Raw genomic sequence first — 25,149 nt, 5'->3', positions numbered from 1 at the left:
ACAAGACGAACAGAAAACACACACAGAGACTGTGTGCCATAGGTCCTTTCGAGGAATGTGTTAAGAGGGGAGGAGGGAGGGAACAGTGGCGCCTCTCCACGAGAATCTCCCAACCCTCGTCCGTCGAGGACACCCTAGATTAATGACGGGTCGCCCGACCAAGCAGACTGGGACTCAAGCGAGCGAAATTTAGAGGCAGAGGAATCGAGTCATCCGCCCCGAGGATTGTATTCCCCCTTTTCTTTTCGCGGATTTGAAGCAAGAAAGTTCCCCTTCCTCCCTAAGTTCAAGTACTTCCGAAGACTTTTCGCTCCCCTTGGCTAACGATCTGTCTACAAGGTTATTTATGGACTTGATGTGAATTGAAAACTGCGAAGAGAAATATTTTAGAGCACATCTAATAAAAATCAGAAATCACTTTTTAATGGGCTTGTATTCCCGAGTGTCAATTCATATTAGGTGTCGTTTCCTGTTTCCTTCAAACAGGGAAATTTGTCAAATAATTGTAGCCTAGTTCCATCTTTAGGCTGGAAAAACACAACTTTAACATGGGGTTTAACTTTAAACTTCAATTAGATATTGAAGGAATGTGGAAGGTTTCTAAAAATCAAGGTCAATTTTTAGAACGTGTCTTCAACGGTAGAGCACATCGGAGTAAGATTATCGATCTACATTCTTCTTTTTATGTAATATTTAATTGCTCATATTTTCTACAGTTATAAATTAATTTCCATATTGGGTTGCCTTAAATTCAAATGCAAAACTAAATCAGTAGTTTTTCGTGCCATTTCAGAAAAATTGCTATTTCTTCGGCTGAAAACCAAAGCTTTGAAAGTTTGGCATTAAATATCATGCGATTGGCAACTTTAAATCAAAAGTATTAGTTAGTTTTATTGGTAAAAAACAGTTATGTGTGAAAAAATTATTTAAATGAGAAAAAGATGAGATAATGAAGACGGCGGAATATACTAAGGATATAACTTCCCTTCCCTCACTCGTATGACCTCTATGGTCGTGAAAGTCTAAGAAAATATTTGAAAATATTAATAAGATCAATAATTAAAGATTGATATTCAAAATACAATGCTAGGGGAGGAAATATACAATAGAATATTACCTATCAAATGGGGAAAAATGTATTTCCACCAGTAAACTGATAATTAAAGTATACCGCGACTAGCCAAAATTAAAACTTTACGGAGTCACCCACAATGCACAAACTGTGCGGAAATTCCAAGAAGAAAAATTCATTCGCCTTGACCAGGATTTAACCCGCATCTATCAATTTCCGGTCAAGTGCTTTAGCCAGTTAAGCTACTGAGGCGTCTTTCACCTCCGTGGAAATCACGATAAGTCACGGCCTTAATTTCATTGCTATTAATGTAATCGGCTGAAAAAGACAATTTTTGCGTCCAAAATTAAACTTAACTTAATGGAGGAACACAATGAAATGTAATAAAATTGTCATTTTTCTTCAAAAATGTGATTTTCGAATAAATTAGTATAACATTCGACACTAAAGAAAAAGCTTTATATATTTGTAACACTCGCTGAATGTAAGTAAAATATTTGATTTTTTACTCGGGAGACGTGCCTTTGACAAAGGGCAGGGAAGGGATGGGCGAGCCTTAAGACGTAGCACCTAACCGTCTCCGCCTCTCCACGGACTCCCTGGGGCATAATGAAGGGGCCCGAATGGACCACCTTCCCCCCCCCTCCCTCTCTCACATGACCCCTCGACTCGCCCATTCAACTTCTCCCGCCCCTCTTCCGACAACACTGCTGCCTCGGTGTTGGAGAGAGAGAGAGAGAAGGGTGTTAGAATAGAGGGCGAAGCGTCCCAGCGACGAATCTCCCGGCCTTAAGAGCTCCCAGCCTCCCGCGGCCAACACTTAAGGATGAATAAAACTGTCTGCACGGTTACCCTAATGGCTTCCTGCGCCTCGCGCTTCTGTTTATTTCTCACCTTTGTCATTGCTTTTTCAGCAGCGCCCAGGCACATGCTTAAGTGCAACAAGGAAGGTGGCGCAAAATTAAGGAGCAATCTCCCCTGCAGAACATTAAACGCTTAGCCCTCTAGACCCTCACCAATTGGAGCAATTGTTGATGCATTTCCACAGTCACGCATGAGAGTTTACCATGATGGCTCTAATTCTCATATTGGGGTCTGCTGGAAATTGTAAGGATTTTCCTCAGATTCATCATAACAGCTCCATTTTAATTGATTCTTCCGCCAACTATTAAAATGCATCTACAGATGGCAGAAAATTATTTCATCGAAGTAAAATATTGAGGGTAAAATAAAAATATTCGGTTACCTACCTAATAAGTATTGAGGATCAAATTAACTTCTCCAAAATTTACGAATCATTACACCATGACAAAGGGACCGCGACGTGTTACGTAATGGTTTTTACCCTCACTTACCGACCTCGTTAATTTAAATAACGACGTAATTAAAGTCTACCACCACAATCACCCAATCTAATTACCAGCAATTTTTGTGTAAATATCTTTTAATGCAGATACGTTAATTTTATGCATCTGCTCTTTTTAATACAGATTGATAAGTTGAACCTTCAAAGAACCGAGTAAAATGTGATATTTCAATCAACATTATCTTGCACTCAGGATGGGATATTGATTAAAGCATACTGCGGGTGACGCTTCTTCATCTCAGAAAAATCTTTAGGTTAACTAAAATAATTATTATCTAAATAGGTAAATTATTCAGTTGCTTAACAATTCACCCTTGTGACTTTGTAATGCTTATCCTTAAATGTATTGTCAATTAAATTAGTAAATTGGATCTTCTAATAAACTTCTTGGTATATGATGAAGCAGCACTGCATCACGAAGAATAAAACTGCATCTTTTATCGGAGTGTTAGCATCTGATTATCAATCGTAACGCTGAAGCCCAGGTCGTTAAAAGTAATCTTTACGGATTTACAAATTAAGTGCTTTTCAATTACGATAATGGGCAAAGTTCACGAAGTAACACCCGTCACCACCGAAATACATTCAGTTTAAGTTATACATTACTCTGTTCATAATTTACGAATGAAATGTTTCATAAGCCTTTTCTTAAATTTCCTCCTTATCTTCGTTACATAAATTAGAATGGATGGAAGCAAAAAGCATAGTCCTCATCTATATCCTCTGAGAAAATAGAAAAGGCTTTGTAATTTTTATGATTCACAACATGCATGGTTCTATATCGCTGTAAAACAGAATTGAAAGCAGTATTTCATTCGTTTGTTACTCATATTTCAGCTATATAATCGGATGCTTTTTCCTAAATATTCACGCTGATTACACTTCAATGGGAGGATTGCTCACTTTTCTACGGAAGAGAAATATTACCCACCTTCCGCATGGATGAATTCGACTCGCCCTACATTTCGCTCAAGAAATCTCTGCAAAGAAATGTGCGTTCACTCAAGAGTGTAATCGAACAACAATCCCGATGCAAGAGTCGGAAATGTCAAGGTCAATCCGTTGACCTGAATTGGACAGAATTTCCAAGACTTCTAACTTTGCTTCTACTCTTGGAGTTTGTATTCTTAGCTCCTCTAAAAATAGACGGTATAATCGGAAACCGATCTGCGGGCGTAGTTTCTCCCGGGCATAAAACATCGCTGTCTCATGAATAGAGGGGAAAAAATGAATCAAATTCCAGCGCATGTTGAGGAAACCGGTGACCAGAATGAATGCTAAAGGGTAGATAAATTCCGCGAGTGAAAGCCAGCAAAGAGACAAAAAGGCTTGCTGGGGAATCGAGCGAATTTTAGGGACGACCCTGCATACCGAGACAGGGGTGGAGTTGAGGGGAGGATGCGTTGCCCCCCGCCCTCTCCGCAGCCATTACACCCCCGAGGACTTCTTAGAATCCCATTCTCCCTCAGACCACTTTTATATGAGCCTCCCACGCCCTTCATAAGGGAAGAATATCAATTTCTCTCGTCCTATCACGACGAAGAACGCGGCAAAGAGGGAGGAAGAGCAAGAAAAAGGGCCAAGGAGAAGGAAACTACGGGAGACGCTTTTTAGAGCGATAAAATTTGCATTTTTTTCTTCCTGAAATGGGTTCATACTTCAGTTAGGTACCCTAAAAGATAAAACGGTATGAAAGGGTAGTAGAGTAAGGTAAGGGAACAAGTGCGGGAGGAAATAGTGGGTGATAGAGTTCTATGATCCCCCTTTTCCCTTTGCGGTAGCATCCCTCAACCCTATCTCTCTTAGTTCCTATATCTGCTTCCAGATCTCAGTATTCATCAAACCTGTAACGACTGAGCCCCCGGCTCAAATTCAAAATATCATCCTTATTGGGGTGCGCTAAGTTGAAAAGAAGAATGGCCAAAAATAAGAACGGCTGAGTGGCGCTCCGAACTGTGAGCTTACCATATCGAGGATTTTTTTCCCGTTTTTCTCCCTCGTATTTCCACACGATTTCCTTGCCACTACGAATGATTAATGCCTCAAGTACTCGTATAAAATTCTAAACAAAAAACGCTGGTGCTTCTTAGGATAACCTAGATGCAACAGGAAAATATCTGTCTCATATCAGTATCTCTTAATCATGAATTAAATATTAGGTGACACTGCAAAAGCACTAAAAAAACCTAAACCACGAGAAATAAGGTTTGAGGTTACCTAAATAGGGAAAAAACTGTGATTCTAACCAAGTTTTTCCCAATACTGAGTACTACAGAATATGTCCATTATATAATTAAGTCTAGATGAATCGAGTGTGAAAATACTTCTTTTATTTCACCACACATCATAAATAAATATAAAGTTAATACGAAATACTAGATACTTAAATATGTGAGAAATATTAATATACAAAGTAGAAGCAAAACCATCACGGCCAACAAGGGACTACATTATATTTGAATGTATATCAAACTTACAAACACTTCTTCTGAAGTAAAAGAAAAAAAGTCAAATTGATGTATTTAATGCTGAAATATTGGTTTTGGAAACAAATTATAATAACTAATAACAGCAAAATCAACACTGAATATTATACATGAGAAAATCCATAAAGGCTATTGCCATCACTTAACAAACTAGGCTACTTTCTATCACATAATATTCTGTAACAATATGTGTGAGTTACAGCAGTTACCTGCCTCTTCACTCCTGTTCGAACTTGTATTTTACCTTTTATGAAATGTTACCCTTCAATAGAAAAACGCAATGTAACGCAAAAGCAGCTTCGAAATATCAGGACAAAATTAATCTTTATAATATCTCACCATTACAATTCAAAGCTCATCTCCCCACGAACAGTTAATTTCTAAGGAGGTAAGCTTGTGCAATGCAGATTAACATGTGAAAATTTGTTTATTGCCTAACTGATCTAGTTTTGTATAAAAATGTCTGAACAAAATCAATGCATTGACTGATCTAAATTATAGCCCTGTAAGAAAATTCGAACTTATCTCGATAGTAAAATACTTAGTAATTAATTAATTACCAACGGTCTTCAAGATATCTCTGTTATTAAGTTGTTTTAAAAACGTTTTGGACATTTTAGAGATAAATTAACCGCAGGAGGTCTATTGTGTGCGTATTCCGGATATTTTCCTGTTAACTTGTAGTAATTGTGTGTGCGTGTTCTTCTCCACCTTGCAGAGCATCAGGCACTTTTTTCGATTGTATAATATATCTCTAACTAATTAATAACTATCAACAAGATCTCTCTGCCACAAAATTGTTTAAAACTTATATTTATGATTTTTTGGGATTAATTTGGCCGCAGGAGGTCTAATGTGAGTGTATTCCGGGTATTATCCTGGTGACCTGTCGTAATTTACATTTTTCTTCACCTTGCAGAGCATCAGGTACTTTTTTCGATAATATAACATTTCAATTATTAATGAATAACCATCAAAGGATCTCTATACTATGTTAAGGTTTTCAAATTATATTTACGTCTTATTATGGAGTTACTTAACCAAAGGAGTTCTAATGTCTCCGTACGCCACTCACAATCCTGGTAACCTGTCGAAATAATGTTTTCTCCACCTTACAGAGCGTCAGTAACTTCTTTCGATAATATAATATTTCACTAATAATTGAATAGCAATCAATAATATCTCTCTGCTCTCAAATAGTTTTAAAACATTCCCGACTTTTTATGGATCAACTTAACCGGAGGAGGTCGGTCTAATGTGCTCGTATGGGGTATTTCCCTGGTAACATGTCGTAATTGCGTGTTCTTCTCCACCTTGCAGAGCGTCAGGCACAGGACCCGGAGGTGTGGGGGCGGAAGGAGTCTTACGAGGTGGGCGAGAGCCTAGAGGTGAACTGTACTTCGGCGCCCTCCCACCCGCCGGCCCACATCACGTGGCTCGTCAACGGACGACCGGTGAGTCTCTCATTTAACAGCCATCCTCATACCTCCTTCCACCCCGGACATCCTACCCCGCCACTTTCTCCCTTTCTCTTAATCAACATTCCTCCTGTCGGCTCCAACCAAGTTTCATTCCACGCAATCTCTTTCCACATGAAGGCTCCCCCCCTCTTTGTGAATTGCGAAGGGAATGTCACTTCCTCGAAACGATTATCCCTTAAAATTTGGGTTCAAATGAGGGAGAAAGTAATCTTTGGAGCGTTTTCAAAGGCGGAAACCCTCACTACCAAACAGATGGCGGCATCATTCCTTCCCATATTTAGGTGTGTTCTTAATTCCTCCCTTGATTGACGCCAATGGTAATATGAAAGTTGAAAACTGCTCTTGGAAAAAAATTATGGCCCTTAATTTCTGACAAAATTATTTCTGGAAATCTTACAATTCGTTTTCGGTATATGTTCCTTAATTTCAAATTTATTTTCGTTTATGACAGAGTGAGAAAAATAAAGACACTCGTAGGTTTCCAATGAGCCCTTCCAGTGATCCTTAGCCTACTTCTCGTGCAATTCGTGACGAAAAATTGCTGGTTTATCCATTTCCCGGGTAAGTAAATGACGTCACAAACTCGCTTGGGTAACCGCTCTTCAGCAACTGCTTAGCCTTGTGCATGGCCTCTAATGCATCGTGACTGTTAGCACTTGTAAGTAAGTCTTTTCTTCAAATAAAGGCTTTAACACCAGCAAATAAATGAACAAAATTCAATTGACGTCATATACTCCAAAAAATTATACGTTAACTATTACTTTTACCAATTTTAAACTCAAGAGAGGGAAATTTCATTTATTCATAACTTAACATACACCGAATCCTATTTTTTCTATTTATGGCATATGACATTATAAATTTCTTGCCATCTCAGGAAAGGACGGCGTTGCGCCAAAATTTTCTGAAATAGCTCTCTAATGGAGCTCTTGGAAGTAATTTAGCCCCACTTTCCACGGCTGTCTTCCGTATAGAAATAACCTAAACCTTGCCCTATGCTTCGCTACGCTAATGTATTTTCTTGATAGCGGTATACCATGCAAGGTTCGGAATATGGGCTAATAGATCTAATCGCAAAATCAGCTTGAGCACGCGCCAAATGCTACGGTCGCCCCAAACATACTTGAACGCAGCCAACTCAATTATACCCATTCCTTTTATCAGCTGATCCCTAGAATGTGTCGCGACAAATTTTGATTACAGTAGCACTCTCTTTATTAGCACAAGACAATCAGTAGATGACCAAGGAATGATACATGTTTATCGCCAAGGGTTTAATTTACATGCATTTATTATTCAAAATGGTAATTTAGGCCATTTCTATTGGATCCATTGATGGCAAACGGAAACCGCAAGCATTTTCCTTTTGAATTAATGCACCTAGCGAATTAATTTCATTCAAATCTCCAGCCAATCAAGTTGTAACGAGGGGTAATTGAGAGGCCAAACGTTTTCTCTTGGCGTAGGCGAACAAATTGCAGTCTTGCCACTGAAAACTAACCAACAACGTTGTCCCCTAATTGTTTCATATTTCGTTTTATCATCCTCTAAACAAAGATACCAAATCACTAAAAGAGCGTTTCCTTAAATGAAAAATACTATATATCGCGTTGTTCCCCATTGATTTATATCTCATGCAGTACTACTTATAACCCATCACCCTTAACCTACCATCATGCCACAGTATTTGCGTGATAGTTTTACGCATAACTATTTTTATCACAGGTTTGACATGATTATTCTGGATTAGTTCATAATTTTATACCGAAGATGTATAATTAAAGGTTTCAATTTAATACAAAGAATCACAAAACAATTTCCGACCCAGTGAGTCATATGAAATTGCCTGGCATCATCTCAATATTTACACATGCCAGAACTCTGCAAATTCGATCAGCTTGTGGTAGTTATTTATCATAAAATCTTTTTTTTATTGTACGAAATAGAGATATATGGATCCTGTTGTCCAGTTTTTTACTTATTTCACAGTAAATGCTCATTTCTTATAGGTGCTCTGTCAAAAATAGTACACCGTTATGTTTAAATACGACGAAATGATCATGAAAACAAATATTATTTAAAATATTTCATCATTTACGCTATACTTCGATAAACCATACTAATAAATAGTCAATATCATCTATTGTAAAATGATACTTTCATCTCAACCAACTTAAACATAATAACGAAACACACATGCGTGAGGAGAACCATTTGCAATTTCATAGGTGAAGGTTAATTATAAACTAGGAGAGGTCAAGCTGAAGTTTACTTTTTAAAAAAAAAAAGCTTTTTCTCAGAAACAATAAAACAATATTGACATAAAACCACACGTAATACAAGAAGACAAACCAAGATTTACAAAATTTTAGAAATAAAATATCAGATATAAAATACTACTTAAGCCATGAAAATGACTATTAACCTTACCCCTCAATCAATATCCTTTGACGTTCAATTGGAAAAATGATAAATTGCAAACACTAAATTTCACATGTCAAGAGGAAGAGAGTAATTTGACACGCTTATTAAATCACGTTCATTATGATAAAGAACTGATCGTAATTTGACGTCAAATATTCTATACATGAGTGAGGAGAACCGTTGATAACTTCAAAGGGAGAGGTGAATAATAAATGGTCTTGGAGAGGTAAAACCGAAGCCGGTGAGCTAAATCGATCCTGAAGTTTATGGCTCGTCACATCCTGGCAGTAAATTTCAAATGGTTGGGGACCGTCGGAAATGATTACTTTCCATGTACGTCTCCATTAAGCCCTTCCAGTGCAGATATCACGTCCAAGTCGTCAAAGAGGCTTGATATATTGAGAAATTGACAGCGTTCCCATTTGCGTACTGTCGATTCATTTCGCTCCGCCGACATTCAGCCGAGAGTAATTCTTATGCACGCCCTGGGTGAAGTACGAAAATGCATCCTCATGCGTAAAAACTGGGAGACCGATTGCAATAATGTTTCAATAATATTTTCGTCATTGAATTACCTGATTTCATTGATTAAACTCCAGTGACTCTGTAATTAAATCGAAACTTGAAGCTTGCTCGTGGTGGAAGGGCTCCATATTAATAATGAAAGACACTTTTTTCCTTCCACAGTTTTATAAAACATTTTCTATTCTATTTTCGGTTTCGGCTATTACACCATTATCAAATACAGAAAATATATGGTGAGGGCAGGTTTATACATACAATGGTTGTTAATGTGGGGGGTGAGGGAAAGGTTTGGTTTGAAGCTTAGATTGGTAATTCCTGGAGGAGAATGGGAGGTGGACATAAGTATGTCTAGTGGGTCGCGGGGGTGGCGGATTTGGGAGGGTGATGAGTAATAAGGGGGATGTGTTGGGAAAGGTCATGCCATTAACCAGGTTTCCAATTTTTAGCTATCCCACGAATTTCTAAGGCATCCATCCTCCTTCCTCTACTGGTAAAATGTAGTAAACTACTTCGAAACTACTGGGTCGAAACTACTTCGGTGCCCAAGAGATGCCGGGTGAAAGCTGACGTATCATCCTTGTTCTTCCAACACGCCCTGTGTTCCTCCATCCTTGTCGTGAAGTCTGGCCCCGTTGGCCGATGTAGCATGAATCACAGTTATTACACTCTAATTTATGAATGCCACATTTTAATTAGGGCTCAATAACATCTAAAGCGTTATTTAACAGTCTTCCCAAGGTTTTGTTATTATAAAAAGCATCCTTGTTTTTATTTTTATGGATAGCTTGATTGACAGCATTTAATAAAGGGCCAATAAAAGGTAATTTAAACCATTTGTTAAAGTGTTAGGCCCGACGGGTAGCAAGGAACTTTTTAATAGGTATAAATTAAAAGCAATATATTTTAATTTCCTATTTAAAATCCGTGTTATTAAAGATTGTTCGTATCTCGGTTTCCCGAAGGAGAATGCTAAGTAAGCGATGAACCATGGCGTGAAAGGACGGGTGTTTATGGGTGTGGGGATGGCATGAACTGTTGGGTATTACAGCATCGTAATGGGTGGGTTTTCTGTAAATGGAAAACCTGTGTCTATAATTTTCAATTGAGATGGTCAAATCTAAAAAATTTCAAGTTTGTCCTCCAACTTCTGTGGTTAGTGTAATTTTCTGGAGGAGACCATTTATAAGGGATGAAAATCGGTCAAGTTGTCGCTTGCTGCCCGTTCACAAACAAATTATATCATCAACATATCTATGCTAATAATTTATTCAAACGTTATTTTTCTGGGAGTTCCCATAAATTTTGGTGGGAGGCTTATAGATTAAATTAATGTAGACTAAATTAGAAAATAATTACGAACACAGCTCAAAATAAGAATTTTTTTCGCAAATAACGCCTAACCTCCAGTTCTTGTCGCTTCTCTACAATTCATAAGTGTGTATAATTTGCCATTCTTCGTTAATCCCTTTCCGTTCAAATCCAGGGTGGAGTATTTCACCGTCATTTTTCACCATATTTTTCATGAATTACTGTTTTTCCTGTTGTATATAACTCATGTATACGAACAAATTCTATTTTAGCGGCGTAAAAAATTTAAGGCATACGGAAATATCCTATTACATGGTGCACAGACTATTATAGCATGTAATACATTAGGCAACGATATGGTATGTTTTTTCTGAAATTTTCACGTTGCTAAAGCCGACAAATAAATCATGCAATGAGTACAGAATAGATACAACTAGATACGTGAAAACGAGAAGTAACTAAAATATTCCAAAATTCTATTTGGCGAAAGGCTTAGCAGAAAAGTGTTTTAGAACGTCATCAGAACTATGGAAAATACAAAAAATCGCTGAAAAAATGTCTAATGAAGAGAATCTTGCCGTAAAAATGAACGGTAGTAAAATAACATGTTGCGCTGAGTTATAATTCATAATTCAAAATTATATAAGCGCAAACTAAGTCATGATTCCCCTATAAAATAATATTTAAAACTAATATTAATGTCTAAGGGACCAAACATTGTTCAATGAAAGAGTAATACTTAAAATTTGATTGTTTTAATATATCTAATCTCTGAAATTAAAATTTACCGAAGAATTATCCCAAACAGCAAGCAAATCCATATCCTTCCAGCCCGTTCATTCAATGCGCTGGCACCGCCGCCGCCGTTCCTCCAAAGAATTAAAAAGTTGAATGAGCAAGCGATGTCCTCGATAGCAGAAACGCATCCTCTATCCTTCCCCTTTTTTCTGAAATCCTTTCTCCACCCTCCAATTCGACGCTTAAGGCTTACCCCATCGGAAACGGATATCAGCTATAGGATCCTTCACCCATTGAAACAAGGGCCTTTAAAATATTTTTTTCCGATTCAGAGCCTAGGGGAAAACATTTTCGTCTTTGTTCATTTCCGCCTAATCAGGTTGAAAACTGCACCACAATCTAGAGATAAGAGAGCAGCATCAACTTTTTGAAAGCGTTCTAACAGAAAACCTGTCCATGTAATATTCAGGCTACCATGTTCCATTTATTTGATGATTAATCCAATCATAATTCAGGAATTTGAACTACTATTAGGGCAATAATTTCTTCCCGGAAAGATTTCATCACATTTACTACAGGCTCATGACGCAGGCGCAAGTCTTAAACCTTAGCCTTGATAGCTATAAATACTATTCCTCTCGGTTTTGGACGGATCAATCGAATGCTTTCATAGCTTACGGTGTGCATGCAATAATATCGCCGTGGTATGAGGAACTAGGCAACCAGCAAGAATATTTCGCAACCCTTTCCCAGTATCCTTTTTGTTAGGCAATTTAGTTGTATAGAGTGTTGTGTAAGTTGCAGATACGTAAGGATATCTCATTAAGGAACCAAGTCTCTCCCAAATTACCGACAGTAGTCCATATTTCAGATTTTTGATACACGAGGGCTGTGTTTTTATTTCAACCTCCAATGGGCCATGAGCAGAAGACGAAATGATTGATTAAAAATAATTTCATTGATAAATATTGAGCACACTTGTGGTGTCCTTTCGACATAATCGCCTCGGCGGTTGGGGCATTGCTCGTTCCTGTGGACAACCTTTACTATACACTCTTCAGAGGATGTTGCCGTCAATGACTTCCAATGAATTCTGCCTTAGTCCGGAAGCTCATTGCTCGTTTGAAAACGCTTTCCTCCTAGCCACATCGTCATTTCAGCGTAAAGATGGAAGTCTCATGGCACTAGGTCATCATTACACGGTGGATGATAGAAAATGTCACATTGAAATTGCTCAAGGGGCAGTTGGACTGTTTCAGCGCTGAGATGGCGGGCGTTATCATCGATCAGAATACTTCCAGAAGTCAGCATGTCTCTTCTTTTGTTTTAAGTGGGAATGGACCTAATGTTTCACACTGTTTCTCACTCTAGCCACAGTGAATTTAAAAAGTTCTCTTTTATCGCCATTAAGGTCAAGACATGTCATTGCTGAAACCATTCGGCGAGTTTTCTGGCTGTCGCTTCGCAGAAGACACTTTGCAGGGGAACAAATTGAGGCAGTGTAATTAATGAGATTGCCACTAACCTTAAACTAACAACTTCCGCTCAGAAATCACTTGAGCGTGTGGTGCGGGGGACGTAAAGTTGCCCTATCCGCGCAGTAACCACCTATCGCTTTTATGGTGTTTTTGCTGAGCTATCAAAGGTTGAAAAAAACCACCCTCGTACATTTATTCGAAAACAGATACTGCAAAGGGAATCAAAATTATCTACTGGTCCGTAAGAAAATGTAGTTTGTTTTAAGCAGTACAGTGACATTTTAAAAACGCATTGCATAACGACACCCCCACCAGAATTTCACAGGAATCCTCATGAGAGCTCAAAAACAAATTGACTAACTACAAAAAAAACTCTAAAATTATCTATTTTATATACGAATGGATAAATATTTCAGAATTTTGAAAAAAAATCAATATTAACTTTCGTAGACTTAGGAAACCACAGAATGTTCCAAAAATGTAAATCAAATTTGCTATGAAATAGAAATATGTACCATTTCCTTAGGTTTCAATACATTTTTTGATGCATGAATGCCGGAATCATGAACTAAATAAAGCTATTTCCTCTCTCGTCACTTAAATTGAGCCACAAGAGTTTTGCGACGTGCTTCGGGCCGTAACCTCTCCTCGCCATGCGGGTGACTTTGTCAACAGGGAGGCATCTGATAGTGAGTGTCTGTAAGCGAAGCGATAGCACAGCAACGCAAAGTGGAATGTGTATTCTAGGGATGGGACGCATATTTCCCCACCACGCACGAAGCGATGGGGGAAAACTCTTTCCGCAACCCCTGTTTCTCCCACGCTTCCATCGCTGGATGCAAGACTTATACCTAGTTCCCCTTCTTCTTTCCTCCTCTTTATTCTCCAGCCCTTCCGTGCTACTCAGCTACGCCTTGGTGGCTCACCAGTTTATCCTACCAACTTTCCTGGCTGGCTTGCGAGATCGGGTGTGCTGCCTTAAGTGAGTTTCTTTTTTTCACACGTGTTGAAAGGAATGGATTGGATATCCGGAAAAAAAAGAAGCGAAACGCAGCCAGCGAAAGTTGAATGACCGGCGAAGATTGACTCTTTGTCCACAGGTTGCCCAACTTCCCTCGCAACAAGAGGGTATTTCGATGAAGTGATTTTTTTACCTTTCCGATGGTAACTCTTGGAAACAGCACGCATAACAAGCTTCTTAGCGAGTTGATAAACTTGATTTTATTTTTTCATAGTCGCTAACCGTATTGATACCTTATTTTTTGTAGGAAAAACGATATTTTCTTAAATAATAGGCATTTGACGTGAATTTATTTTTCTCAGGGTATAGAAGACTATCACACTTTCTGTTGATGCGAAGATGAGCAGTTTATATTGTTGACTGATTTGATTCCTTCCAACATTTTTTTCGTTGGAATACGACTAGAGGATTTAGTGGTTTTACTGGTGTAGTAGCTGAAATTTTTAATAATGCGATGGCTATGAAATTTCGAATCAGAGCTTTTTTAGTGTATTTTTAATATATTAAAATTGCAACAGAAAAGCGTTCGACCGAGTAAATTGGAAGAAGACATTTATATATCACGACCAAATGTGTTAAATAAGAGAGAGAATCGATTCCTGTAAAGTCTGCACCTGAAATAGTACCCAGAAATGAGAATGGCAGATGGAGAACAAGGTTAATGGTCCCTAGCAAGAAGAGAAAGGAATCATGTTAACCCATTTTCTTTTCACTATGTACACGAAGTAAATATTATGGGAAGCTCGGAAAATGTCAGAACGAGAGACAATATATTTAACTCACTCTAATTCACGATGGCTCTACGAGCTAATGACCAAAACAAGGTTATCAAATATTCTAGGCTTGATATATTAAAAAAATCAATGCTATCTGTGGCATATAAATATCAACTTCAATACAAAACACTCGTTAGGAAGTTCTCTATCGAATTAGAGATACATATAATGAGGTTGAGATAGTGAAGGTTGAGTGTTTTTCTTTCTTGAGTACCTAAGCTAAGGCTAAAAACAAACGAGGCGCTAATGAAAATAAATTATTTTATAAGATTGCCTTAGGACAGAAAATTGTAAATTTTAATAATATTTGAAGAAAAAAGTCGATTAAGTTTGAAAGAAAAATCTTTTGTGTGCATTCTAAAAAAATATTACTTAGAAATGCACAGGGAAACTTAATGAAACCATTTTTAAATTATGGTAAATATAGAATAATTACTAATATAAATGCAATTTACTAATGCAATTACGGAACCGAGACGTAGAAAACCAGTATACGTGTTGAAAAATGATTTGACATTGATTATGTTAACATATTCGTCAATTAAATAAGTTTAGATACCGATATAGTTTCTTCATCGGATCACTCTGGATCATTAATTAATTCTCTTCATTCCTTTATCTCGATTGTAACCCACATCCCTATACCCATGCTTCCTCACTGAGGCCCATTTCTCTCAATCCCTTTTTCATCAACCTCATCCTTCTTCCCCTCCAGTCAATGTCAAAACGGTTTAAATCCAAAATTCCTTGTGCCTCTCATGAGAGATTAATTTCTGCCACCGACACATCACTCAAACTATTTCACGTCACGCTCCTCTTCATTTTCTTACATCATTACCACGTTGAAGCTTCATTCCTAAGCCCATAATTTTGCATCAGATGAGATATTTTCATTTCTTTTCCGCGATGAAAACTCAGTAATTAAAATTTATTAAACAGCGTTAGCTCAGTGCTCAAGGCTCTTCAATTTTCTATTAATTCTGAATGAGTTTATTCCAGAACACTCGGTATACAAGATAACGATAATACCATTGTAAATTACCATTGATATATATTGTAAATCGTGGCATCCGGGTACGAAAGGTGGACCTCGGTGTCAAGGACATATGTATTAAGCATAAATTTCTGCATGTATGCCACCCGATCGCGAAGTGATTAATTTTAACTGTACATGATATTTTAATGAAAAACCTCAATTTGCACTGCATGGGCTAACAATTGCCGATAAATAAAACTTAAGAACTGTAGTAAGAAGTGCAGATTTTAACAGACCGACATGCCAATAATACAAAAGGAGAAATCAGATTATTCAATAGCTTAATAATTTATATGGAGAGATAAACTAGCCATCTAAACGTTCCGATAGGGTATTTCCTTATGTATTACTTTTAATATTTTTACTAGAGTTAAGACATTTCGTTAATGCTATAAATTAACTTTGATTAGATTTTTTAAATTGGGAAAATAGCTATTTCGAAGAATGCATTCGAATTTTTAAGTAAAAACGATATCTTACTTATTTCATTTCAAATTCCATTTGACACAACCCCAGAGACAATTTTGAAGTATACCGGGACTATTCGCGGTGATAACTTTTACGGGAGTCACCCGCAATGCACAATCGTGCGAAAGATCCACAGAGAAAAAGGCGGATGATTTTTTCTATGTCCATCTTTCACACCAAGAGACAATGTATAGCAACCTCTTTTAGCCTATCATAATGACTTTGACGGCTTACTTAAACTGTACTTACATGTCATGCATTGCCCTACAGAACAACTCAACGCAAAAGTCAGAATGAAAACAATATATAATAAACTAAAGGCTGTGGATGGTTTCGAGCCCGTATTGATTCCTCCAATATTACTCACAGAGCGGCTAAATCTTTAGTAGCCCGATCCCTGTCGTTGACTCTCACGGGAGCACCTCAATCCGTTGAGCAGCGGCGGTCGGCGCACAGCGCACAATGGAATCGGAAAAAGCCGGAAAAAAAGTCAAAAATTGCTTTTTTTTAGGTAGAGATTTGTAACTTGACGTATATGCTCACACATTGGTGGTCATGAAACAATAAGTCACTTTTCGATCGAAAAATTGGGTTCATTTTCGCAGCCACACTTTTTCCAATATTTTTGTTTTATGCTCTTAAACTAGCTCTGGTAAATACTCTGATGGAAAATATAAGAACTATTTCTCTCTAACTAAAGATATTGTCTACTTTATGTCAGGTTTTTCTGGAAAAAGGGTCCGCCATTTTTCGACACTATACCACACCCAAATATTCAAAAATATTTACCCAAATTATTACATTAACCCAAATATTCAAAAATGATGGAAAATGTAGATAAAGTACCCTATTATCGGAATATGATGTTTTTTATTTCATTAAAATCCGTTAAAAACTCTACTAGCGACTAACTCTGAAGTTTTTCGAAGAAATACGAGATCGGGCGTGATTTTTTAAATTTGGTCATGTTTGGTCCTCTGTATCTTAGCAACGGGTGATATCTATGAAAAATGAATTATTTTTTCATGATCACCAATTATTTGTGAGCATACACATCAAGTTACAAGTCTCTACCTCAAAAAAAGCAATTTTGGACTTTCGTCCGGCTTTTTCCGATTTCGGACCCCTGTGCGGCGTGGCAAAACCCAATTCGGAAGCGAATCCGTTTCCGGAATCTCAACCGCAAAGCTTCCTTCTCCCTCCACTCTCACTCTTCTTCTTCTTCCTCTCCACTTATTTGACGACGGCCTTTTTCAATTTATTACCTCTTCTCCCGACTGCTCCCAGCACTTTATTCCAGCACACCGTCCCATGCGCAAGTCCGTGTCCGAGCCTGCGGTTTATCGGGAGACGCAAAAAGACGAATGAGTTCAATGCCGATAGATTTGCGGTCGGATTTTATTCTCTATTTCCCGTGTTCTCTATCACTCTATCTCATGGATACTCGGATTTAACGGATATTGGAGTAAAAATTATAGAATAAATAAAAGTTTCTCCGCCAATTAACAGAGGCTCCGAAAAAAGGGATAAATGAAAGGACTGACTGAAATTTGTTTCCGTGAAAATTAAACATATTGGAAAATCTAGGGTAATACTTCGATCCTTAATAAAAATATTTCCACTACATTGAAAACTTCGAAATAATGGTATTTCATCACATATACAGAGAAGAATTCGTTAATACAGTGGTTCTTTTGGAATCCCATTTTTTTCATAAGAAGGTAACAAAAAGATGACCTCGCTTCCTAGCCGGAAGTATTCCTTATTCATGTTACTACTACTAGGGACGAAGGAACTACCGTGGTTAGGGGAAGGAGCTACCGTTACCGCTACCTCAACCAAGCTCCTAATCTAGCGTTAGCTATAAATGAGGAAGACTAGTTTTGATTGATGTGTACTGTTGCCTCTTCATTATCGCAATGATTCGTAGTAACCAGACGAGAGAAAATAAACCGTCTTGCGCCACATGAAACCATAAGTTTTATTTTTTTATCCTACCATAATAGCGCCTGTGATTCATCTGAATACGATTCATTACTGTGATTAGCGTAGTTCTAACCATAGCTCTCCAATAAAAGGAATAGAACAGATGAGAATCACTACCCTCAGGATACAAAGAGAATAATTTTGCCACGATGGGTCACTGGTCACGTTTGATTGGTGGTTACTGTTTACCGAACACATTCGAATCGCAGGGAGGATTCGTGTTCTCCCGAGTCCTCCCTCTGCCGAGCCAGTGCTCGAAAACTCATCCGGAGACGAAGTTGAATCTCCTCCGGGGCACAGAGCGGCCGCAATTCCCCCTGAGGGTCGCAAACTCCCCTTCTCCGGCTCCAGCGGGCTCCTCTAGTCCTCCCGTCCAACAGCCGTTGAGTCCATCCCTCGAACGCACGTCACGAGCCGATATACTCTCTCCATCTATCGCCTTCTCCCTCCAGAGCGTTGCTCATTGATATTGAGGGATTGGGATTGAGGAAACCTCAATCCACGGCACAAGGGCCATCGCGCCGTAGCCCTTAAAGAGACTCCATAGTTTTGTCATTTTTCAACTTGATTATCAACATTTTCCTTTCTACTTGCTAAACATATATCATTCTTTTTTATGCTGAGTGAAATTATTTGTATCACACCAACCGAAGTTAGCGGTAATAAACTTATGCTTTCATCACACATAATTAATTTTGAAACATACTTGTTGAATATTGGTTTCTTACTTAAAAAAAAGCAATTTCGATGAAGTTTTATCAATTACCGATGTAACATGATTACTCATACCGCTCGGGCCTAATTTCAAAAGCGCCATCACCTAAAAGGAGACATCACCTAAGAAATGAATGCAACAGTATTACATTCTTCAAAGCGTATCTCAAAGCTAATAGAAATAACTTTAGCGTTGAAGTCTTCCTGAAGCTTTCCGTTTAGCACCCAATTTATCCCTCCCATGGGCGTATATCATCAGCTGAGACACGGTATCCCCATGTGACCTCCTCCCTGCGGAGCGTTTCACTGCTATTGAGAGACTGGGATTAGTGAAATATCAATCCACGGCATGAGATAATCATGTTGCAGCACCAAAAGAGATTCCCTCAGTCTGTCATTTCTTATCCTCATTATCAACACCACTACTTTTATTTGAGACACATTTCCTTCTCCTCTCGTCGTATATGTAACATACTAGACCAGTCATTCTGCACGAGCATTCAACTTTTACATGCAAGATCTATCTTCTGCTTTAAAGCTTGCACTGAGTTTAAAATATTAAACGTAAAATAAAGCGAGAAATAAATATTCTTTGTGTCTTTTTGGTTAAATCTTTCCATCGATTAGGACTAAGAAAGAGCCAAAGGGTATTTCGTCTTCGTAAAACAAACATACCACTTCAGGTGGGGTAGACACTTTATGCACTTAGTCTATTCACCAACCATAAGTGAAATAAAGCGTTTTCAGCGTCAATAAAACTGCTTAAGTTACCAATTCTATCTTCGATTTGTTCGTCTTCAGCCCAAATCCCGATGGACCCCTTCCTGGTACGCACATAACGAGCCGAGACCAACTCTCCATCTCTCGCCTCCTCCCAACGGACCGTTACTCACCGCCAGAGTCCCCTAGACTTCCATTTAATAACTACGTCTCGGGCGAACGCCTGGCAAGAAAGCTATCCTGGAGGAAAAGAATTCCAGCAAATGTCTCTCTCAGCATACATGATCTGAGTAGTGTAGACAACGGACATCCAGAGGACTATCACTGAGGGATCCCATCTTATAGAGACTACGAAAACCTCTATCCAATGCTCAAAGGTCATCTGGTTTCAGCGCCTAGAGAGATTCTCTCACTCAGGAACAAATCCATTTGAGAGTCAATAAGGAGTTGCCAACTTTTGAGCACTCTTCTCCGTTTCCTGTTTCAGCTTAGCGTAGCTTAAGGTCAAATAGAGAGGGAAGTGATACCAAAGAAACAACCTTAAAAATAGATAAACATGATAAAATAACGCCGCAAAATTTTGCTTCTAAAGATTACAGAGACTGCCAAACGAGATATTCCTGTGGGCCTCATCTTGAAAATGGCATGATCAGTTTGGGCGCAAATACCAGTGTTATTACGAAGCATTTCGACAAAAAATTAATAAATAACCGACATGTTCACTAAGTACAATAAATCCAAATGCATAGATAAGATAATAAATAATAAGATAATGAAGGGCGATGTCATGCGCTACATTGTTTAAGTTTACCCTAGACATCTTATTCACTCTAATAAAAAATTATAATTGATATGACTTGGCACATTGATATTACAGTGCAAAATTATTCGCAAATTGCACACGCAATCTGTTTAAAAATATTGGCACTTGGATACACGTTTTTTTTTAGAAAAAAGGCAAAAATCGCGCTTGTATACATGCATTGTGTACTAGACTTCGAATTTTATTGCGCCTCATTTAGTCCAAGAAAGCATGCTATAAAGATGTTTATTCGAGGTGAAAATAATCGGTCTCGGCGGAATGAAAGATGGCATTCTCCGCATAACACCATTCAATGTTACGCCTGACAAAACTCAAATTGAAAAGAATGCGAAGCAAGATCCCCGTAAAAGCCGTTTGTTTCCATGCCTCCGCTTGCAATTTTATTCGGGAGGAAACTGTGCGACTAACGCACCACCCTCTCGCTTTCTTTTTCTCTCTCTCTCTCTCTCAAGAGTAGATTCGATGGCTCGGTTAAAAAGAGTGTAGGCACGCGTCATTTGATTTTAAAACCCGAGCGCCTCGGCGAGGAAATCCCATCCTTTTCTGCGATCGACAGGGCGGGATAAGGATTCGGGGCGTTCGGCAGGTGGAGCGGGGGGGGACGGTTAGGGGGATTGAAAGGGAATGAAATCACGATCGAGAGGCAAACGGTGGGAGGGAGGGAGGAAGGAGGACTTTAACGGGTCCCAGTTACCTACAGCCGCGAAAGGAGAAGTGGATTGGGAATGTTTCGCCATTCTTGCGAGCGATTGAACAAGCTCGTGCGAAAGTAAAGTGTGGAGACGCTTGTGGAGCGCTGGGAAGGGGAAAGAATGGGGAGTGGGAGTAACAGGAGGCGGGGAGGCGGTTAAGAGTGGAAAGAGATGGAATAGGAACGGAAGAGACGTGTAAAGAGGAGAGAAAAGAAAGGAGTGGGGGTTAGGAAGTTTTGGCGTCGCCTAAAATTGATTTCCTCTTTGAATTGGAAGGGAAAATGGCTGGAAGATGGGATCTTGCGTGGTCGGGGGAAGCGCCTCCACCGCTTCTACTCCGTCGCCCCCTTGGGGCCTCTTGCTCGCAAGGTGACTCGGTTTTCTTCTTCCACGGCGTGGAAGAGACACGAAAGTGGAGGCGGCAAGAGGCGGGAAGTGCGTAGTGAGAGAGAAGGGGGACGGAGGAGACAAGTTGTCCGCATCTGAGATGGAGTGCCGGAGAAGTATGTTGCCACAGGAGCAGCGGCGCTATTGTCGTGCGTAGACGTCTATTATTCTTCAAGAGGGGGACCAGGTACCCTTAGTTATGGGACCGCGGGCGTCAGTGTGTCAGTTCTCGCCAAAATTCGATTAGCACAATTGCGACCCAGGGGGAGTAGGTGGAGCTTTCTCTTCTAACTGAAGCGTATCTAGTTCAACTCACTCGCTCAGTGATTAAACCCGGAGGTTGGTTTGAGAAGTTAAGGAGAAGGCTCATCCCAGATCCCAGATTGAGATGAAGTATTGCGGCGAACGACAAGAGACCAATAAAATGAATTTCACCACGCAAAACGGTTTATTAAAGCATTTACATTTTAAAACTTTAAATAAATGTTTGCAAGTGCCTGAATTCAGCTCCTTGCAGGTCTATTACATGGGGATTTGTGAAAATGCCCCGGGTAAGGAGAGCCTACTCAGGCAGCACTTGAAATCACGACCTTCGGAATTTTAAACTAAAGCAAGAAATAACGACTTCGTCGCTGGACGAAAACGGTTCCTAGCTAATGAAAACGGTTCCCAGCTAGACTACTCTTAAGCAGTCTTTCTTCGTTAATTATGGTAATGCAATAAAAGTGTACGTAAAAACAGTGATATTTCTTTCTCATAAATATTTATTCATTCAAAGTAAGCGGTATAAGTTGCGTGCTTCTATTCATTCCCTCAAAATAAGTTGTTGGTGGCCTTATGGTTCCGAAAATCAGCAGATCTAACGAACCCTTCTTATCGAAAATATTATTTTGCAACAATACCCACTAAAATAATTTCACATTTCCTTCACAGACATTCTGCTACTTTTGACTGTACCTGTTCACTTTGTACGGAATAGTTTTAGAAATTGTCACTTTGGTTTTGGTTTGGTAACCACAATCAGGTCGCTATTGTGAACGCCAATCTTTTTGAGAAGAAGTGAATTATGTTTACTTTTAAGCGTGAACCTTAACTTTAAAGGTTTTAAACACATAACTCAATAAGATAACGAAAATAACCACTGGCCTTTAAGCCCTCGATAATTAGATTCGTGAAAAGTGATCCTCCGCAAAGTAGCATTGTTACAATTATCAATGCGTCACGTTGATTTTTGAAATTCCCCACGTTACTAAGTAGAACACGGAATTTTGAAAAATTCTGCTGCTTCTGGAAAAATTCTTAAGATGTGTCCAAGATAAGCGGTAGTTCTCAACAAATACCTAAGGAAATAGCGAAGCAACGATGTAGACGCTTTCTCGATGTATTAACTAAGAAGACTCCAACTTCGGGTAATAATTAGAAATTAGCCGCGTGTATAATTAGAAAATATCGTTTAGCCGCTGCTAGAATTCTTATATTTGCATACGAAGAAGAAATCCATTTCTAACCACCTAATCAATATTATTCCGCTTCTAAAAGCAACTTCATAAAATTTTACATTCAAGTGAAAGTTTTGGGCAAAAATCAAATATTTATCTTTTACTTGATAAATAGGCAGTTAAATTTTGAGATATTGAAATGCGTTTAACAAAGTGATATGATAAATTTAGAAGTACAGATATTTTTTACGCAAGGTAAAAGAAGACGAATACGAGAATGAAATATTCTTCTCCTTTAATAATACAATACTCCTGAGGTCATTGGGAACAACACAGAAAAAATATTTTGGTTTCAGTGAATAAATATTTGAATGGAAATGTCCTCAAGCGTGGACAGGGATAATTCACTCCCCACCAGTCAAATATGTTTCCGCAACGGCGAAGAAAAATTTCTTCTTGGTATCTTAACGTTTATTTTTTTCTGAAGTTTTTATCCTGCGACACATTCCTCTACTAAATCTGAAATATTACCTGATGTGATAATAATTTTCATCTGTTAATATTAATTGAATCGAATCGTGGATTTTCTTTCATTTTGAAAAAGAATTCACAGGGAGAGGTCTTCCTTGAAAGACTAAAATGTTTCAGTTGCCAAATTCTTAGTATTTCGTAATAATGCTCTTGAAGATATTAAAATAACTTATACTTATTCAGGAATTACAATAAAATATTGATTGAAAAATTAAATCAAAATCGCTGAAATTTTTCAATAAATTCCGTGGAAATTGTTTAGCGTCGTGAAAGTTTTGGATTTTTATGAGAATACAATGATTTCGTTTCCACAAAAAAATTAAGACGCAAGGAATCTGCATATATGGAAATATTCTCTTGCTGAATTAAATTTCACTAAGCTGCAGGAGTCCAAGTCATGAAAAATTTTTTTAAACAAAGTAGTGAGACCACTCCTCATCTGAAACATAGGATTTAATGTGAGTCTTTTCATACACTAATTTTTTTGTACAAATACTAGTTTCAAGAACCAGTTAAATTATTTAGATAAGCACTAAGTATCAGAACGCTCATATCGACCGGCAAACGTTAACGATATTTAAATTTATGAAGTGTTTTTTGATGTCCCCAAACAATTTGAATGGTCACTGAAGCCAATAATTAATTTAATATTATTATTTAAAAATTAATTTAATATTTATATATGCTCCAGCAAACACGAGAGGTTAAGAAAAATCTTCTCGGGATTGCGCGCGGGTTAGATTATTTAAGAGCGCCGACGTTTAGGGTACCGACTCGCCTCCCATTCTCACGGTTCATGAGTAGCCGTGAGAATGGGTAGCGAGTCGGTACCCGAAACGTCGGCGCTCTTAAATTATCTAACCCGCGCGCAATCCCGAGAAGATTTTTCTAAAGTTGTTCGCCGGGAAAGTGTAAATTCGTATATACGAGAGGTTAAGTTTAACACCACAGCAGCAGTAATTTTTGCTACAAAACTCATTGCAAAGTTTTGAAATAAAAATATCTAAGGAGCATGAAATACGTTAAAATTTTTAAAAATATTTTGCAGCCAAAGTAAAATATGCCGGCATATATCCCCGTAAGTTCCAAAAAAATCCTAAATCAATTCATCGGATTTGAGCAAACACCGTTCCACAACACTAAGGGCGAACATGTTCCCACGATTTTGACCGAAATGGTTGTAACGCACACGGTGGAAGGCTCCCGAACAGGTTGTTCGCGGCGCACTACACACCATCAACGTCGAAACGACTACGTCAATCAATCAGCACCCTCTTACATCGCCCTGGAACTGTTCCAACTCCCTCGCTTCACGCCTCATTGGTTCACACCCCTTCCACTGCTGCATTCCAATTAGGGTCTTCCCCCAACCCCTCGGTCCCCGCATCCCTCTCCTTGTCATTAGCGTCGTTAAAGCGCCTTACTTCTCCAGACCCGATGCACGGGGAACCCCTCTCTCTGCCGTAAGAGCTAGAAGACCCCACCTACCATTTCCCATCACACCACCAACTCCCGTATTTTACGCCTTCCCATTAATTAACATTTATGAGACTTCATTCCTCACTCGGCACGGCTCCTAATACTTTTCATTCCTTCGACGGACTTTCCGGCCTCGGAAGGAAAAAAATCAATCGAATGGAGCGACTACGTATGAATGGATTTTCAAATCCCGCTGTAA

The 25,149-nt window shown here is 38.6% G+C and overlaps 1 protein-coding gene across 1 annotated transcript in view; it reads left to right on the top strand.

The window, feature by feature from the left end:
* Positions 1 to 25,149, top strand: part of LOC124157886 — a 320,618-nt gene that overhangs the window by 219,575 nt on the left and 75,894 nt on the right. The window contains exon 4 of the mRNA XM_046532955.1: positions 6,245 to 6,378. Coding sequence (XP_046388911.1) covers positions 6,245 to 6,378 — 134 coding nt within the window. The remainder of the gene's footprint in view (positions 1 to 6,244; positions 6,379 to 25,149) is intronic.

Source organism: Ischnura elegans, chromosome 4, assembly GCF_921293095.1.
Source record: "Ischnura elegans chromosome 4, ioIscEleg1.1, whole genome shotgun sequence".
Taxonomy (NCBI): domain Eukaryota; kingdom Metazoa; phylum Arthropoda; class Insecta; order Odonata; family Coenagrionidae; genus Ischnura; species Ischnura elegans.
The sequence above is the reverse complement of the archived record's forward strand: the minus strand, read 5'-3'. Positions and strand labels throughout refer to the sequence as shown.